Source organism: Onychomys torridus, chromosome 1 (assembly GCF_903995425.1).
Source record: "Onychomys torridus chromosome 1, mOncTor1.1, whole genome shotgun sequence".
In the NCBI taxonomy this organism is placed as follows: Eukaryota; Metazoa; Chordata; class Mammalia; order Rodentia; family Cricetidae; genus Onychomys; species Onychomys torridus.
The window spans coordinates 79,857,886-79,875,966 of record NC_050443.1 but is presented as its reverse complement, the minus strand read 5'-3'; the positions used below and the strand labels follow the sequence as shown (position 1 = coordinate 79,875,966).

The 18,081-nt window shown below is 50.5% G+C and overlaps 1 protein-coding gene across 4 annotated transcripts; it reads left to right on the top strand.

The window, feature by feature from the left end:
* Positions 1–1,231: 1,231 nt before the first annotated feature.
* On the top strand, positions 1,232–15,815 carry Plekhb1 (pleckstrin homology domain containing B1). 4 transcript variants are annotated; one of them, XM_036187168.1, is made up of 8 exons: positions 1,232–1,394; positions 2,825–2,900; positions 4,228–4,380; positions 4,940–5,042; positions 6,192–6,231; positions 9,802–9,906; positions 13,978–14,077; positions 14,625–15,815. In XM_036187168.1, the coding sequence occupies exons 2-8, from the start codon at positions 2,864–2,866 to the stop codon at positions 14,759–14,761; spliced, it is 675 nt and encodes a 224-aa protein (XP_036043061.1). In that variant the 5' UTR covers positions 1,232–1,394; positions 2,825–2,863; the 3' UTR covers positions 14,762–15,815. The 4 variants fall into 4 exon arrangements, with proteins under 4 accessions (XP_036043061.1, XP_036043072.1, XP_036043051.1 ...); XM_036187179.1 differs by lacking the exon at positions 9,802–9,906; XM_036187158.1 differs by lacking the exons at positions 9,802–9,906; positions 13,978–14,077; positions 14,625–15,815 and adding an exon at positions 6,315–6,936 and having other exon boundaries at positions 1,232–1,384.
* The last annotated feature ends 2,266 nt before the right edge of the window (positions 15,816–18,081 follow it).

Sequence of the window (18,081 nt, the reverse complement as noted above, 5' to 3'; positions counted from 1 at the left end):
TTTTTAACTTAGAGATGCAGTCTAAGTTGCCCAGACTGGCCTTGAACTTGTGATCCTCCTGCTTCTCAGCCTCCTGAGGATTACAGATCTGTACTATGGAACCCTTCATCCTCTCTCTTTCTGACTCTCTTCTCAGAATGAGACCTCAAGCTGTATATTCTTTTTGTTTTCATTTAACAGTTGCTGTTTTTGAGACAAGGTCTCATTATGTAGTCTGGGAACTCTCTCTTAGACCAGACTGGCCTTGACCTTTGATGATCTCCCAGGCTCCAGCACTTGCCTCCTCCTCTTGAGGATCACAGGCCTTCAACCACACATTCTCTCTCTCTTTAAATTAGTGTATTGTTTTTAGTGTGTGGGGATGTGAATGACTATGTGTATGCATGCGGAGCCCATAGTTCAACCTCAGGTGCCCTTCCTCGGTAGCCATTCACCTTGTTTTCTGAGGCAAGGTGGCTTAGGGTTCATGGTCAGGCGAGGCTGGAAGGCCAGTGAGCCGCTGGGATCCACCTGTCTTTCTCACCAGGACTGCCATATTGGCTTTTAAAACGAGGGTTCTGGGGATCTGAACTCAGTTCCTTGTGCTGAGACATTTCCTTACCCCTCCAGCCACGTGTTCTTTTGTTTGTTTGTTTGGTTGATTGGTTGGTTTTTCGAGACAGGGTTTCTCTGTGTAGTTTTGGTGCCTGTCCTGGATCTCACTCTGTAGATGAGGCTGGCCTCGAACTCATAGAGATCTGCCTGGCTCTGCCTCCCTAGTGCTAGGATTAAAGGCCTATGCCACCACCACCTGGCCATCGACACATTCTTAAGAGAAATTATTTTAGGTCAAGAATGGAGGGTAGATCAGTACTTAGCAGATCCTGGAATACATCTCTAGTACCAAAAGGGCAAAAATATTTTATGAAAAATAAGTGAACAAATAAATGTCTTAATAGAAAATCAAGTTGGGTGTGGTGGTACACACCCTTAGACCCAGTTGCTCGGGCAGATCATTTGAAGGGCCCTGGAAATATAAGCAGATCCTTGTTACAAAACAGAAAAGAAAAGGGGAAAGGAAGAAAATACAATTATATGTGTAGCCTTGTTTACTTACCCCTCCTGGGGTCAGCACATTACTGCTAGGCCAGGCAGCTTCTGCCCAGCGTAGGACTGCAGACTACAAATCCCAGCATGTCTCGGTCATTGACTTTCTCCACGCCACGCCCCCTCCCTGGGAGTGAGTTGGGTCTGGAGGGCGGGGCCTGGGGGCAGCTGGGCCCCAGGCACAGCCTGGGGAGTGCAAAGCCTCAAGCTCTCTGGGGTATGCAAAGCACAGGTGCGACTGGCTGGGACAGAAGCTTCATCGAGTAGCGGACGTTTGTGGCAGCAGTTACCCCAACAGGTGTGGACAGGTGGGTGTGCATGCGGGGGAACTTGAGAGGGAGTGTGCACCTGACTCTCTTGTAAGATCTATGTCAGAACTTAGAGAAGGGAATGAGCCAGAGGAGGAACACAAGAAGCCCCGGCTTCCACTCTAGGTGTGCCAACCCTAGTTGCGCAGCAACAGGTGTGAGCAGGTGGGGGAAGGGCAGAGGCGCCTGCTCTTAAATAAGTCGTCCTTTAACAAAAGAAGGCACCCAGACTTCCGTGCAAAGCTCCATCACATACAGGGATGTGTCACTTGCCCAGACCCCCTCAGTTCGACCACTTGTAAAGTGCAGGTCTCCACCTAGAAGGGCTGTCTGGGGAGGTTTGCAGCAGCAGGCAAACTTCGATGCCTTTTAGAATCACCTTGAGGGGTGTGTGTGTGTGTCTTTTAAAGACTAGCAATGCTTGCCCCCCAACCCTTCCCCCAGTTATGATTCTGAGCCGGCCTGATTCTGCACGTTGTCTGGTGGAGGTTTTTGTTTGTTTGTTTGTTTTTTGTTTTTTGAGACAGGGTTTTTCTGTGTAGCTTTGCGCCTTTCCTGGAACTCACTTGGTAGCCCAGGCTGGCCTCGAACTCACAGAGATCCTCCTGGCTCTGCCTCCTGAGTGCTGGGATTAAAGGTGCGTGCGCCACCTGGCCTGGAACTCGTTATGTAGACCAGGTCAGCCTACAATTTACTGAGCTCTTCCTGCCTCTGCCTCTGGAGAGCTAGGATTAAAGGCTATGCCACTACACCTGACTGGCATTTCATGTTTTCAAAGCTCCTGGAGAGAAGCTGAGGTGGCTGGGTGTGGATGTTAGCTCCATTGCTTCCTAGTCAAGGTTGGACCTCTCCAAGGCCAAGTTTCTAAGTCTCTAAAACAGGAATGATGGCAAGGATGGTTGGGAGGCTGAAGAGAGAGAATTCGCGAAGGCAGAGAAACACACCAGGCACACGGTGCTTAATGGCACAGTGTTAGTGTGCGTACTTGAGAAATGGCTTCTCCTAGCATGGAAATTCATTGCCCCGACTCTGATACTGTATGCTGGTCCCATTTCCATATCCAATTTTCTAACATTGTATGAGCTTTAAGAATTCCTCACTTCATCTTTACCTGCCTTACTCAGGCCAGAGGCGCATGGAGCAGTGACTTGGCAAGGTTCTGGAACTGAGCCTGGCCTGGCTCCCATCCCCACCCCCACACTGTCCTACTGCGTGGCTGCCTGCTGACTCCACTGGGACAGTGTGCCCATTCTCTGCAGGAGCTGAGCCTTGGGGGGTGGGGTGGGGCAGAGGGTGCCTGGCCTGTGTTTGTTTACTAAGGCAGCCTTGCATGGTTCCTGGATGGCTCTCTAGGGAGGGCAGGGCTGGGGGCTTCGCTCTCAGGAGCTACACTGAATTGTGAGGTCTGTGTGTCCTGGCTCCTCTGGCAGGTCCCACCCGACTCCAACCTGGAAAGTCCTTTTGAAGAAATGGCCCTGGTGAGGGGCGGCTGGCTGTGGAGACAGAGTGAGTGATTCTGGGTCAAGTCCTTGTCTGCCTTGCACCTGATTCTGGGGCTCGGAGGGGGGAAACGGTGTGTTCTACATAGCATGGGAAACCTTTCTCCCCTACACCAGGGCCTTTGGCCTCCTCTTTATTCTTCCCATCTCTGGCTGTTTAGTAAAACTGCACTCTTCTAGACTGGCTAGATTTCCCTCCTTTGGTGAACCCCCTCTTCCCCTGGAGCATGAAGCTGCGTCAGAGGCTCCCTTCTCAGTCTCCACATTAACTTACAACTGTTCTCACTGGTCAGTATTCCCGCCTCCCTTCCCCAGCCCATACTGGCCCTAGCCTCTAAACTGCACATTCCTTGGGGTACAGACTAAGTTTGATGCCTTGTGTGTCCATTGCACCCCAACGCAGGCGGGACACAGACCAAGGCCCAGAGCAAAGTGAGATACATGTCTTTTTCAGAGCCATAGCTCTAAGAAGTCCTCTTTTGGGGGGCATGTTGTGAGGCTTTGGGGGAATACAAAGTTTCAGGTAACCCTAGTTGGCCTCAAACTCACTATGTGACCAAATATAACCTCGAACTCCTGTCTCTACCATCTGAGTGCTGGGATTACAGGCAAGTACCACCATGTCTAATTTTATTTATTTCCTCTGAGATGGGTCTTAGTAGTCCAGACTAGCCTTGAATTCCCTCGAGTTCTGGAACTACAGGTGTGGGCCTCCACACCTGCCTAGAAAGTCCTCTAATGTTTTACATGTCCTATTACCATTCCAGTGGTAAAATGTCTAGAGCCACAGTGGCCCCAGCCACCTCCATCATCCAGCCAGTGCTGTATGTAAACTGAGGAGGAGCAGGCTTGGAGACCTTTGAGCTAGGAGACCCCGTGTCCCTTGCCCCTGTCCATTCTCAGTTCATTTGTGGCTGACACCAGTCCTGTTAGGGCCTCGTGTGGGGAAGTGCAGACCCAATGTGGTGCAAGAGGCAGGGACCTGTAACTGTCACTCAAACCCGAGCTAAGAGACAAGACAGAGGCTTCCAGTAGGGAGAGAGGTCTTTGCCTTTGAAGAGACGTGGGCTCTTCTGGGAAGCTCCCACGAGTTGGTCTGAGCGGTCAGTCACAGTTCAACACTGCCATTGAGCCCCTACTGAGTCAGGCCAGTGGCTGGCAGGGCTGAGAAACATAGAAAAGAGGCCTTGTCCTCATTTTAGAGGGCAGATAGACAAAGAAAGAAGTGATAGTCATGGGGGCCAGAGCTGAGGGGACTTGGGGAGCCCATCGGGGGCTCTTGTCCCTAGCAAGGTAGGGTTCAGCTTCCCTGGTGGGTCCAAAATATCATGCAGGCTCCATCCTCCGCCGCTGGAAGAGGAACTGGTTTGCTCTGTGGTTGGACGGCACGCTGGGTTACTACCACGATGAGACAGCACAGGACGAGGAGGACCGCGTGCTTATCCACTTCAATGTCCGAGATATAAAGGTCGGCCAAGAGTGTCATGGTGAGCAGAAGTACTTCTTTGATGGACCTCTGCCCATGTCAGGGTTTTTCCTGTGTTTGAGAACTGCAATTGGAAGGCTCTTAGTTGCTTTCAGAGAGATCCCACAAACACCGCCTCTGGGCTTTTGCCGACTGTAGATCAGTTGGCTAGGAGTCTGGTGCTTGGCCGAGTTCCGGCCTATGCTTTACCCCAGAAGGTTAGTCCAGATAAAATACCTGCAGGTACTAGACAGTGGTTGGAGATGAAATGAGGAAGCTCAGAGAAGTGATGTAACTGGCCTAGAGTCACACAGTGAATCTAATGCTTCAGCCAAGACTGAAGCCATATAATATAGTACAGTAACTGAGGGATGCTCTAGGAAGCTGGTAATGTGGAAACACTGAAGGGTTTGGAGGGTATGGCGGACAGATTCTCAAGAAAGCATGTGGGATCAGAGGTTAGCAGTGACCAGCAATCAGGACCCCAAGAGTCAATTCCTACCCCTGGGTGTGGTTTCCTGGGGTGGGGGCAGCTAGGGCCTATGTTTCTGGAATCCTCGTGTATGTGTGTCTTCTTTCAGATGTGCAGCCCCCAGAGGGCAGGAGCCGAGACGGCCTGCTGACAGTGAACCTACGGGAGGGTTCCCGCCTGCACCTGTGTGCGGAGACCCGGGATGATGCCATGTGAGTGGATTCACAGGATGTGTGGAGCTGGGATCTTGGGGTACAACCAGAGAGGGGATTAAGGCCAGTTAGCAAGGTTTTGTAATACAGACTGACAGAGGACAATGGTATAACTACTGGTAAATGGTGCATACACAGAGAACTCAGAGACAGAGGCACACCTCTCTCAGGTACTGGGTCCCTGACATTTGGAATCAGACATTTGGCAGCCGGTGAAGTGATCCTGCACTCAGGCTGATTGAAAGGAAAAAGCATACCCAGCAGCATCTCAAAAGCCCTTGTAAGAGATGCACTGATGGTGGGACTCTGAGCTGAGGGGTAGGCCTAGACCTACCGTCAGAAAACAACTGGCGGTGTCTGAGCAGGGCACCCCAATATTAGATGCAGCCCATCCTGGGAGCCCATCCTCCTCAGTGCCATCTATTCCCTTACATTCTTTCCCTTCCTACCGTCAGGCCGAGCAGCTGGGCCTCTGCCCTGGAGGAGAAGGAAAGATGGGTGTGTGGGTGTGGAGGCAGCCAAGATCTGGGCAGATAGCACAGAGTGGCCTTGTCCACCCCAGCCGGATGCCATGGCAACCAACAAAGGCCCAGTTGTCCTGGATCCACTGGGCATTCCTGAGGCTTGGGTCACAGCTTTGGGAAGCTGTGCAAGTTAGAATGTAGAGGTGGGTCGCAGGCAGAGCATCACGCAGACACGCAAGACTCAGAAGTCCTCTAGGACACCCCTGCCCCAACTCAATTGGGATAACTGAGGAGAAGAGGCTGAACTAAGACTTATTAGCTCGCCAGGTGGTGGTGGTGCACACCTGTCATCCCAGCACTCGGGAGACAGAGGCAGGTGGATCTCCGAGTTTGAGGCCAGCCTGGTCTACAGAGAGAGTTCCAGGACAGCCAGGGCTACACAGAGAAACCCTGTGTCAGAAAAACAAAACCAACAAGAAACAAACCCAGCCACCCACGAAGAGTTACTAGTTCACCTCGGGGCTCACCCATGTGACTAGGGTAGTGGAGCAGTTGCTTTTGTTTACCGGAGAGTCGGGAGAGGTGGGGCTAGGGGCTGGGTTGTGGATGAGCATCTACAAAGTGGGAGCCCCATATGCCTACCCTGCAGATCTTTCCTCATGATCCAGTGGGTTTTGCTTTACAGAGCATGGAAGACAGCACTGTTGGAAGCGAATTCCACCCCGGTGAGTCCCTCCTCTTCCCTCCTCCCCCCTGCCCCACATGCCATGGAATCATGGGTGACTCAGACTCGGTCTCTGCCTATTAGTTCAGTCTGGAGTGGAGAGATTCAAGCAGACTCAGTCCCCTGGAGTCCCCCGTGGAGAAGGGAGGAGTCAGCAGGGGCTCCCAGGAGGGAGGGAGAGAAGCCTCCATGAAGACTCAAGCTAGAAAAGAAGGACACAGTGTCAGTCAAGATTCTACTCAGAACAGTCCTGTGAGGCGGCGGGTGATTGTCCCCTCTCTGGAGATGGTTAAGACTGAGGCTTATTCGTCCACACAAGAGATATGTATTGGGTTCTTACTAAGTGTCAGGCACCTCGCCAGAGGCCAGGGATTGGAAGCAAACCAAGGCATGCCGTCTCTACCCTCCTGCATGCAGCCTAGAAGGGGCCAGATATAAACTAATTAACTATTGCGTTTTGATATCAGCCACTGCTCTGGCAGAGGCATGCAGTATGTGACCCTTTCGGTGGTCTGATCCAGGTGTGAGTTCACTTGAACTGGGACTTGAAGGATAAACGTAAATTGGGTGAAAGGTGGGGCTATGGTGAAGGAAACAGCTTTCCAGGTAGGAGGCACCAGTATGTGCAAAGGCCTGAAGGGTTAAGATGTCAGGTTGGCCAGGTAGTGGTGCTTTAATCCCAGCACTTGGGAGGCAGAGCCAGGCAGATCTCTGTGAGTTCGAGGCCAGCCTGGGTTACAGAGCGAGATCCAGTACAGGTACCAAAACTATACAGAGAAACCCTGTCTTGAACAAACCCAAAAAAAAGTCAGGTTGGCTGAAGCCCAGGAATGGGGTGAAGGGTGGTGGGGAAGGACAGCTTGTGGGGGATCAGGCCTGTGCCTTGTACTAAGAATATTGGTTATATTATTTTTTACTTAGAGTGTGACTTTGAATTTCAAGCTAGCCTTGAACTCATGCAGCCCAGACTGGCCTCAGATTTGCAGTGATCCTCCTGCCTTAGTGCTAGAATTATAGACGTAAACTGTCATGCCTTGCTCTAAGAGTCCTGGTTTCTGCTAAGAGCACCATTAAGCCGTTGACAGTTTCTAAGCAAAAGGAAAGAATAGGCTGACCAGATCAGAGCTATCTTTTAAAATCTTTGTACTCGTTTATTTGTATGTATGGTGTGCCTGTGTATTTGTGGGTGTGTGCACAGGTGTGTGGAGGCCAGAGGTCAACCTTGGGTGGTGTTCCTCAACAGCCACCACTTTATTTTATTTATTTATTTATTTATTGGTTTTTGGCTTTTGGAGACGGGGTTTCTTTGTGTAACCCTGGCTATCCTGGAACTCACTCTGTAGACCAGGCTGGCTTCGGACTCACAGAGATCCACCTGCCTCTGCCTCCCGAGTGCTGGGATTAGAGGCATGCACCACCACCGCCCGATTCAGTCTTCACCTTATTTTATGACAAGGCTGCTCACTGGGACCTGGGGCTCACCAGTTTAGTAAGGCTGGCTGCCCAACAAGCCCCAGGGATCCTCCTGTGTTTACCATCATAGCTTTTTTTTAAAGATTGATATATTTATTATGTATCCAATATTCCTCCTGCATGTTGCCTGCAGGCCAGAAGAGGGCACCAGATCTCATTATCAATGGCTGTGAGCCACCTTGTGGTCGCTGGGAATCGAACTCAGGACCTCTAGAAGAGCAGCCACTGCTCTTAACCTCTGAGCCACCTCACCAGCCCACCATCATAGCTTTTTACATGGATGCAGGGGATGGAAGTCTGGTTCTTGTGCTTGCGAGGCAAGCACGTTTATTGACTGAACATTCTCTTCAGTCCCAGACTTGAATTTTCAAAAAGCCATCCTGGAGCTGGTGCGGCAGTGTGTGCTTGTGATCCCAGCACTCTGGAGGCACAGACAGTATAACTACAAGCTCGGGGTTAGTCTGGACCAGAGAGCCAGACCCTGTCTCAAAAACAAGCACAAAAGGCCGACTGGTAGGAGGGAGTGAACGGTAGTGGGTGGGTAAGAGTGAATAACCAGGGACCAGTTAGGAGCTGAGGCCAGTCTCCCTGCAACAGGCTGCAGGTCTGGATTAAGTCTTGCTGGCTGCCAGGCTGAGGAGCACAGGCATTTAGGAGTGCTGACCTGGTGGAGGTGAGGGTCTGGAGCATTGCCTGAGTCCCAGCGTGGGTCCCCAGACTCGACTTGCTGCTTCTGCCTGTGGCACAGTTGAGACTTCTCTCACCTGAAGAGTGTCCACTGGGAAGTAGCAGAGAAGACAGTTAGAAACCCTCTTGAGTATATCCACCTGCTGAGGGCCAGACATTGTGCTAATTATCTGGCATGGTTATGTCATTTCATCTTCCAACAAGGGCTGAGGTTGGTGGCAGTTGGCTTATTCGTCCCACTTTATAGATGGGGAAGCTGAGGTTTAGAACGGTGAAATGGCTCCTTCAGAGTCTGGCAATCTAAGTCACTGAGGAGCCTTCACTGGAGACTTGGTGAGCTGACTTAGTGAGGAGGCTGGCATTGGTGAGAGGAGCTATGTGAGCAGAGGTAAGGAAGATGGATTTGTATGTGTGTATGCTTGCAGATGTGTGCGTCTAAGGGCTGGAGTCTGGCCTGGTTGGAAGGTTTACCATGGAGGGAGTGGCTTTGGAGGGGTGACATCTGAGGTCAGGTCATGAAGGGTCTCAAAGTCTAGTTGGAGAAAGAGGTTTTTTTTTTTTTTTTTTTTTTTTTTTTTTTTTTTCCCTGAGGCTGCAGTCCGACATTGGGGGCTGCCTTGGGTTTTCAGGTGGGAGGTGGCTGTGAGAAACTAGAAGTAAGGAGGACCAAGAACCATCAGGGGAAAGAGCCAGGTCAGCTAACCATCCCCTGAGCTCCAAAGTCCTGTCTCCCCTGCCCTCCCCCACCAGCAGGGCCAGTCAGTGATACTGAAGACTCAGGAAGGAGGTGAGGGCTGACCGTTCTGCACTCTGTGACTCTATGAAGCTGTCTTGCTCCCCTCTGCCTGTCCACCTGCCTGCTGTACTGACCCCTCCCCTCTGCCTGTCCACCTGCCTGCTGTACTGACCGCTCACTTCTGCCTGGCCCTCCATGCTCCCTCTTTTTGCTCCTGAAATACACATTTCTCCAGGCTCTGGCTTGCTAAAGCTGGTGCTTGTGTTTGTATTTGTGTCTGTCTGTCTGTCTGTCTGTCTGTCTGTTTGCATCCATGTCTGTGGGCTTCTTTGTCCCTGAGCTTATGTAGGAGTGGCCTGTGCTTTGTATCTCCACATGCCCCACTCTGGGAGGAGGCTCATGGGGATATAGTCACAGATGAGGCTGGAATTATGGGGGTAAAGAGACTGGGATCCCCATGTGCATGAAACTGAGGCGGGGGAGCAAGAAGGAGGCCATTGTTCCTTCTTCCTGAGTAGTTGACACCCCTTTCCCTAACTATGACCTTCCACCCCACATGAACAGCTGGCTTAGGACACCGGTAAGGGCCTGGTAACATCTCCCAGTCTCTTAAGGTGTAAAGGGCATCTGACATCTCCCTCCCTCTCCCTTCTTGGGTTTCTGTGGCTGGAGCAGGCCCCAGCTGGAGCCACCGTCCCACCCAGGAGCCGTCGGGTTTGCCCTAAGGTCAGGTGTACGACCCTCTCCTGGAAGCCCTGTAAGGTTGAGAGGCGGATCTGGGTAAGTGCAAGCTCAGCCCTTCCTGCCTCCTTTCAGGCCATCAGGATGAGCCTCCAAAGCCACCTGTCCTATCCCTTCCCTGTTCACGGACATCAATGGCTTCCTTCCTCACTGGGCCACAGCTGGCTTTCAAGGCCCATGGCACCCGCCAGGCTTGCGGGCCACATCTCCTCACCCCTGTGCTTGCTCTGCCCTCTGCTGCAGCTGCCCTGGTTCTCACCTCCTGCGGATCCCCATGCTGTCCTTTGCTGCCCGGACCCTTAGCTTCTTCGTTCACCTGGCCAGCTGATGCTCACCCTTAAAGGACTACCTCACAGGCTGCCACTCCTTAGTGAGGATGGCACTGTCACTGGTTCTTAGCATTGGCTTCACTCTGCCTGGCATAAGAGTCACTTTATTCCCATCTCCTTAGACCCTCTGACACTGGAACTTCCTCCAAGGCAAGGACCAGGACTCATTTGCTCTGCCCAGTGAAGCCCAGTATGGGGCTGGGTGTACAGCATGTGCTCAGTCAGTGCTCAGTGATGGGGGACAGTCTGTTTGTACCCCCTTTCTAAGGAACTGGCATAAATAGGTCACAGAATGAGTAAGAGAAGAAAGGAAGGGACTTAGTTTGGGTCTATCCTTGCCCTGGATGTTTCTTGGAATTAGGATGTAGTGGTTACTTTTCTTATCGCTGTGACCAAGTATCTCACAAGAAGCAACTTAAGGAATGAGAGATTTATGTTGGTTTATAGTTCGAGGGTACACTCCTCCCTGGGAAGTGGGGGGTGGGAGGCGTGGTGGTGGGAATCTGAGGCTGCTTGCTCACATTCAGCCAGAGAAAGAGGAATGCCAGTGTCTGGCTGGTTTTTTTATTTCCCCTTTTTAGTTCGTCTGGAAGTCTAACCCATACCATAGTGGGGTGCTGTCCTATTCAGAGGGGCCTCTCGTCCTTAGTTAAGTCTCTGGAAACACAGCACAGACACACCCAGAGGTGTGTCTCCCAGGTGATTCCAAGTCCAGTTAAACTGACAATGAAGATCAGCCAGCACACAGGTTCTGGATCTCCACTCTTTCTCTGTCCCCAGGGCTCAGCATAACACCTGGTCTAGTACTGTGTGAGTGGACATAGGAGCTTGTGGTTTTATTATGTGGTCAATTGCAAACTCTTTTCTTGCTCACCGATGCTGTGTTTTAGACTTGCTTAGGGACTTCTATGACAGCAACAAATGTTGGTATCCTCTGTGTGCTGGAACCTCCTAAGTCTAGGGTGGGTCTAGGAACTGTACTATATTTATGTAAATATTTTTTGTGGTGCTGGGGATTAGACTCAGAGCTTCACCCATGCTAGGCAAACACTGCTTTTAACACTGAATTATATCTACCCCTAGCCTGGAAATCTGCATGTTCAAGACTGACTTCTGGGGTTAGGTTTGTGTCTCAGTGGTGAAGTACATGCTTAGCATGTGTGAGGCACTGGGTTGATCCCCAGTACTGGGGATGGGGTGAGGCTTCTGGTGATTGTGGTATGCAAAACAACTGAGCCCAGAAGTACTTGGTCAATAGATGCAGTTTTGCTGGAGTCTCGCAGGATTAATGAGCAACATGTTCTGAGAGGTTACTTAGCTTGATCAGTGTTACTCAGTTCATCACAGAGAGGCTTGGGACTTCAAGTGGCAAGGCCTAAAAAATGGGATCTGAAAGACCATAAACCTCAGAACACAACACTTTTAGATGAGGCCAGGGGGTTATTTACATGTAACTCACCGATTGGACAGCACTGTCTCCGCCCACAGGAGGGGCTGGACCATGGAGAAGCCCTCAGGCTTCTGCTCAGGTCTCTGGGGTGACCTGCCTGTTGCCAGGTGCTCTGAGTTTTCTTCTGGGCCTCCCAGAGCTGGAGGGTAGGGACAAGAGCCCTGGAGAGACATGAGGTTGTATTTTCCACCCACTCTAGAGCCTCACAGAGGCCAGCTCGCTGTAGCTTCAGGGCAGCCTCATGGAGTAGGGTTGATTCCTCACCCTCCTTAAGGATTCCTCAGTCTTCTCTGACTTCTTCCCACCCATTCCTTTGAAAAACACCCCTCCCCACCAAGATCACTTTAGTGCCCAAGTTGCTAAAGCCAGTGGCTTACTCTCTTGGCAGCGGCCAGTAGGCTGTCAGAAGAGCACATTGTGAAGATAGAATCCTAAGACCTTGTGTGAAAGACCAGTAGGCAAAGGGAAGGAAATACAGCTCAGTGGTACACGCCTGTCTAACATGCATAAGGCCTTGGGTTCAAACCCCAACATCACATGGAAGAAAATGTTGGGCTTGGTGGCATGTGCCTATGATCCTAGCACCCAGGAACCAAAGCAGGAAGACTGTGGGTTCAAAGGCATCCTAGGCGGCTGTGTATCAAACACCCACTCCCCACAAAGAGCAAAGGTTCTAGAGCCAGGCTTAGTGGTGCATTCCTGTAACCCCAGCACTTGGGAGGTAGAAGCAGGAAGATCAGGAGTTCAATGTCATCCTCACTTACATAGTGAGTTCAAGGCCAAGCTAGGCTGCGTGAAATCCTGTCACAGAAATGGGGTGATGGCTCACTCAGGAACGTTCTTGCCATGAAAGGATGAGGACCTGGTTAGACCCCCAGCACCCAGGTGAAAACAGCAGTGCTTTCTACAATCTCAGTGCCAGGGAAGTAGAGACAGGAGAGTGCTGGGGGTCTGCTGGCCTGGCAGTCGGGGTGAATCAGCAAGTTCCAAGTTCAGTGAGAAACTATCTCAACAATAAAGTTGAAGTGATTAAGACAGACACCTTACATCAACCTCTGACTTCTACATACACACATAGACACAGAAGGGCAAAATGGAGAAGGAACCCTTTAATTAAGGTGCCCACATGATTTCTTGGTTCAGGGGCATGGTGATGGCTTTTACAGACAATAACATTTCCAGGACGAACAGCTGTGAGATGGAAAGTGGGACACATACAGACCTTTTTTCTGTTTTTGTTTTTTGAGACAGGGTTTCTCTGTGTAGCCTTGGCTATCCTGGAACTAGCTATGTAGAACAGGCTGGTCTCGAACACACAGAGATCCAACTGTTTCTGCTTCCTGAGTGCTGGGATTAAAGGTGTGCACCACCACTGTAGATGCGAACTTCTAAAGAGTTGCGACATTCTGGTGTGAAGCCTAGTGAGAGACACAAAACCAAAAGGGGGTTAAGAGGGAGTGTCCCAGGAGATAAGAGGGCCCTGACCCCTTCCAGGTCTGCTACCACATGAGTAAAGTGGCAGGTTTGGATTGGCAGTTACTATTAATCATGCATGTATTTACTGACTCCTGTCATGTGCTATCTCCTTCTGGTGACACAGACTGAGGGCCTCGTCCTTAAGTGACACACATCTGGGGAGCAGGTGGAAAGGTTAAGACAGAAGATAAGGAGGAGACTATCCAATTCACAGAGAACCCAGGAAGAAATACTTCTGAGACCAGGAGGGCTTCCTGGAGTAGGTGACTTTTGAGCTAGGCTCTGGGAGGTTGGTAGAAGCCTGAAGGGGAGGGCAGCACTCACCCCCACCTTCTATGCTTCAGCCCACAGCACTGGGTACTGGCGATAGCAATGCCTGTCTTTAAGGATCAGAGGTGGTAACACAGGACAGCACCTCCCTTGGGACCCGCTCTGCAGTAGATGCTGGATGATAGTTATTTCAATTACTTCTCTTCCCTATTCTTCCTTTCCTCTGCTCCAGTCCTCCTTTAATTGATGCCTAGGGCTCGGCCATAGTTCTCTCTCCCTGTGACTAGGAGAGTAATCAGTTAGGTTTCTCCAAGTGAAAGGATGGTAGAGTTGTTAGATCTATAAAGGAAATTTGGAGCCATGGGAAATTTGAGCAATGTAGGAAGCCAAGGTAGGTGAAAAGTCATCACCTGGATGGAACGTTGACGTTTTAGAGGAGGAGGGTTATGGACTCTATTGGGAGGCAGTGCCTTTTCCTTTAGCTTCCTGGTACCCGGGGAAGAGGGCGGCCACGGGAGAATGAAGGGGTCAGGACCAATCCCAGACCAGGAAGTTCTGGGCATTTGACCTGACTGGACTTCCCAGGTACGCGTCTACAGCCCGTATCAGGACTACTATGAGGTGGTGCCCCCCAACGCGCATGAAGCCACTTATGTCCGCAGCTACTATGGGCCACCTTATGCAGGTAAGTGCCCCCGGCATGCCTACCCTCTGTCCACCACAATCCTGCACCAGACCTTGTCCATGACCTATCAATGAAGACTAGGCTTCGCTCTTTTAGAGTATATGTACTTTCCAAACCCCACCAGCAGTACCCTCCGGATCCCAAGATTCTAAACAGCCATCCCTACTCCTGCTCTGACCTCCCAGCCTCCACAGGCTGGCCCTAATTAGCCAGACTGCCCAGCAATGACATTCCTGTGCTGCTGGCGACTCCAAGTGGCTATTGCAGGAATGACAATCACCTTCCTATTCCCAAGGTCTTGGTTACTAGTGTCCATCCTCAGATATTGCATAGATCCCCAGGCGCCTAGGATCCTGAGGTGTCCTGTACTATGGTCCCAGCACTATGGTCACTAGACATCAGTGGTATATGTTTGACCTGTAGGACGCAGTGGCAGGTACACTCAAAGTCTGTTCCTCTCACTGAGGAGCAGAATGAGTTTATACCTTAACGTGGGATTGGATTAGGGTCCCAGGGGCTGACCCTGACCCTCTGGCTCTTCTTACAGGCCCTGGTGTGACACATGTGATAGTGAGAGAGGATCCCTGCTACAGCTCAGGCGCCCCTTTGGCCATGGGCATGCTCGCCGGGGCTGCCACGGGTGCTGCTCTGGGCTCGCTCATGTGGTCGCCTTGCTGGTTCTGAGCCCTGGGGCTCCGACCTCTGGAAGTGCGCATAGAATGCAAGATCCCTTTATCCTGGACCACCCTCTGCTATCTACCATTTAAACCCTGTCTCCATTAAGCTCTCTACCTTAGCCCATTCCTCTCAGCACTTAGCCTCCTTCCCTCTCAGAGGAAGCTAACATCTTAGGCAGACTTAGCCGAAATCCTCACCTATTGCCAATCACCCCCATAAATCACATAGAGATATTTATTCTAGATACAGTAAACATTACTTCATTTGGCTGCAAGTGTCTGAGGGATGGAGATCACAAGAAAACAAACAACAAAGCTACAGTTACTAGTCTGACAAGGACACGTGGGGGCAAGGAGCAAGGCAGGCAATCTGGGTGCTGTTAGCAGCAAGAATGAGCAGAGACCATCCTTACACGTCTAAAGAATCAAAGAATACACCACCTGTTGAGGCAGGGTTTGGACTGTGGTGTCCTCCAGGCCAAGGAGCTTGCTGGATAAGGGTGATGAGCGTTTGACGGAGGACAGTTTCACGGTTTGAACTATAATGAGGATCTTGCCTGTTTTGTTAGTACTGGCACATATCCTTCCTCCATACACCAAGTTTGGCACCTTCCCCCACTACTAGCTTCCCCATGACAGTTGAGCTAACCCCTGGGTTTCCTGGCTGTGGGACAGGTGAGCTCCTTGGGACCTCCAGCCTTAGGAAGTTGCTTCCATTAGGTGATGCCTTTCTGATCCCAGGAGCTCAGCTCTACTGTGACTGTTACCATCTGAGGCTTTTTCTCTTCCTTCACTCTGGGGGAGGTAGCATTATTTCACTCTGGTGCCTGACCCACCTTGGTACCATCCTGGGGAACCCCTCATGTGCCTGCCTGTATGTGGCAAGCAATCTCTCCATTTGATCCTGTTCCAGACTCTTCCACTACACTGTCCCAGTTGCCAAGACAAAGGCTAAAATCCCTGGCCCAGTGGCTAGTATCCCTACTAGCATTCCCTGTAGATGAGGGTAGGCTCCATTGGCTCAGCTGCACACACTAATAAAGACATGACTGTCCCCAGAACTGGCTCTGCTTCTTCTGTTCCGGGGGGGGTGGGGGGGGGGGTGGGGGTGGGTAAGGGGAGATGTTTCCTCAGGGCATCTCTGTGACCCACCATTTACTTATTGAGCGCATTATGAAATTGGATGGAATTGGTGACAGCATATGAGCATAATTTGTGACAACTTCCCCCCCCCCCCAAGACAGGGTTTCTCTGTGTAGCTTTGCACCTTTCCTGGAACTCACTTTGCAGAAAAGCTGGCCTCGAACTCAGAGATCCACCTGCCTCTGCCTCCCAAGTGCTAGGATTAAAGGCATGTGCCACCACAGCCTGACTGTCACAACTCATTTCTAGACCTTGCTTTCCCTACCCATAACACGGCAGATGGAAACTGGCCATCTCTGAGGACTCAAAAGGAGAGGCTATGCCAGAGTCTCTGGTTCTATGCTCTGAGTGGATGGATAATCTGGAGCTGGCACTGCCTGCTCAGACCTCTGATGTTAGAATATTTGTGTGTACGTCTGTACACACATGCATAGCATGGGTCAACAGCCAGAGTATCTATCAATCTTCACCTTATTTTTGACATGTCTCACCAGTTTGGCTAAACGGACTGGTCAGTAAGCCTCAGGGATCCTCTTGTCTCTGCCATGGCTGAGATTAAAGGTTCATGCTGTGGCACCCAGCTTTTTACTCAAGTCCTCATGTTTGTGTGACAAGGACTCTGCTGATTGAGCTACCTTCTCAGCTCCCAGAGTTATGATTGTTTCCACAGTAGCTTCCCTACCTCAGCAGAACCAATTAATTGTTCTCATAGAAACCTGGTGGCTAGGGACAAACAGAACCTGCATCAGGCTTCTGGAGGCTGTCAAGTAGCAGAAATCGCTGCTAAAACTGATTTAGGCCAAAGAAAGGAAAACACAGGGCAGCAGGGCTGGAAGCTAGATTCATGAATTGAGAATGAGACACCTCTTCTGCACTGAGGAAGCGGTCATCTGTCTCAAGCATAGGCACTGAGAATGAACATATGTTGTGGGGTATTTGTACTGTGTGAAATGTATGCTGTGACTGGTGTAATAAAGAGCTGGAGGGCCAATAGCTAGGCAGGAGGTATAGGTGAGAAGGCAGAGTCGCCAGCCAGGGACCTGGGATGGAGAGGAGACATGGAAGAAGCAGGATTGGTGGTACGTGGTAGAATGTAGATTAATAGAAATGTGTTAATTCAAGTTATAAAAGCTAGTGGGACAAGCCTATGCCAAGGCTGAGCTTTCATAATTAGTCTCTGTGTCATTATTTGGGAGCTGGCGGCCCAAAGAAAAATCCGACTAAAACCATCTATCAAGTTGAGCAGAGGGGGCAAATCTTACACTAGAGTTCCGCCCACCACAGGGCCAATCCCCCAGGCCTCATCTCATTGCAGTAACTTACCTGTTTTCATCAGCACTTCTTTCTCGTGGCAACTAATGCTAGCTCTGAAGACAGCGGCACTACTAAGTCCTCTGGCCTTTTGCCTCTATTTCTGTAGTGGGGCAGGAGAGTCAGATGTGACTGACCAAAGGCAGGGGTTTCCTTTGTTCTGTACATGGCCAGAAAGTAAATGCTTCAGACTTTAGGGTCATAAGAACTGTTTTATGTGTTCAATTCTATCTGAATGGTTTAAAAATATGCTTGAGTTCCAATAAACCTTAAGTTGATTTATTTTTGGCTCTTTGAGACAGTTCTGGAACTCTGTAGACCAGGCTGTCCCTCGAACTCAGGATCCACCTGCTATGGCCTCCTGAGTGCTGTGATTAAAAGCATGTGCCGCCACAGCTGGCTAAAGCTCAAGTTTAAAACTGGCAATGGGGGGTTGGGGATTTAGCTCAGTGGTAGAGCACTTATCTAGCAAGCGCAAGGCCCTGGGTTCAGTCCTCAGCTCTGGAAAAAAAAAATACCAGCAATGGGTTAATGTGGTTAGCAGGCCTGTTTGCAATGTCATGTGCCTCCACCCCCAACCTATGGCTTTATAACCCATGCCAACCTTGAACTCTCAATCCTACTGCCTCAGGCTTCTTAGTACTGCATTTACACATATGCATCATTGTGTCAGCTAAAAGTACTTAGTCATTCCTTGCCTAATAGCAATATAATCTCTTCACCAAGTCAACATCAGAGTGCACATGGTATAACTTATGACACAAACCTAGAATATAAAATCTGTGTGTGGTACAGTCTACTCCCTGCTGGTGTCATAATCAACAGAACACCACAAGCTTAAAGACAAAAGAACATTATGACCAAGAGACATAG

Bases quoted from the DNA above. Each gene is read 5' to 3' on its own strand.
- Plekhb1 (XM_036187158.1), top strand. From the start codon at position 2,864: ATGGCCCTGGTGAGGGGCGGCTGGCTGTGGAGACAGA. The intron at 4,381-4,939 runs GTGAGCAGAAGT...GTCTTCTTTCAG, and splicing joins GGTCGGCCAAGAGTGTCATG to ATGTGCAGCCCCCAGAGGGC. The intron at 6,232-6,314 runs GTGAGTCCCTCC...TCTGCCTATTAG, and splicing joins TGGAAGCGAATTCCACCCCG to TTCAGTCTGGAGTGGAGAGA.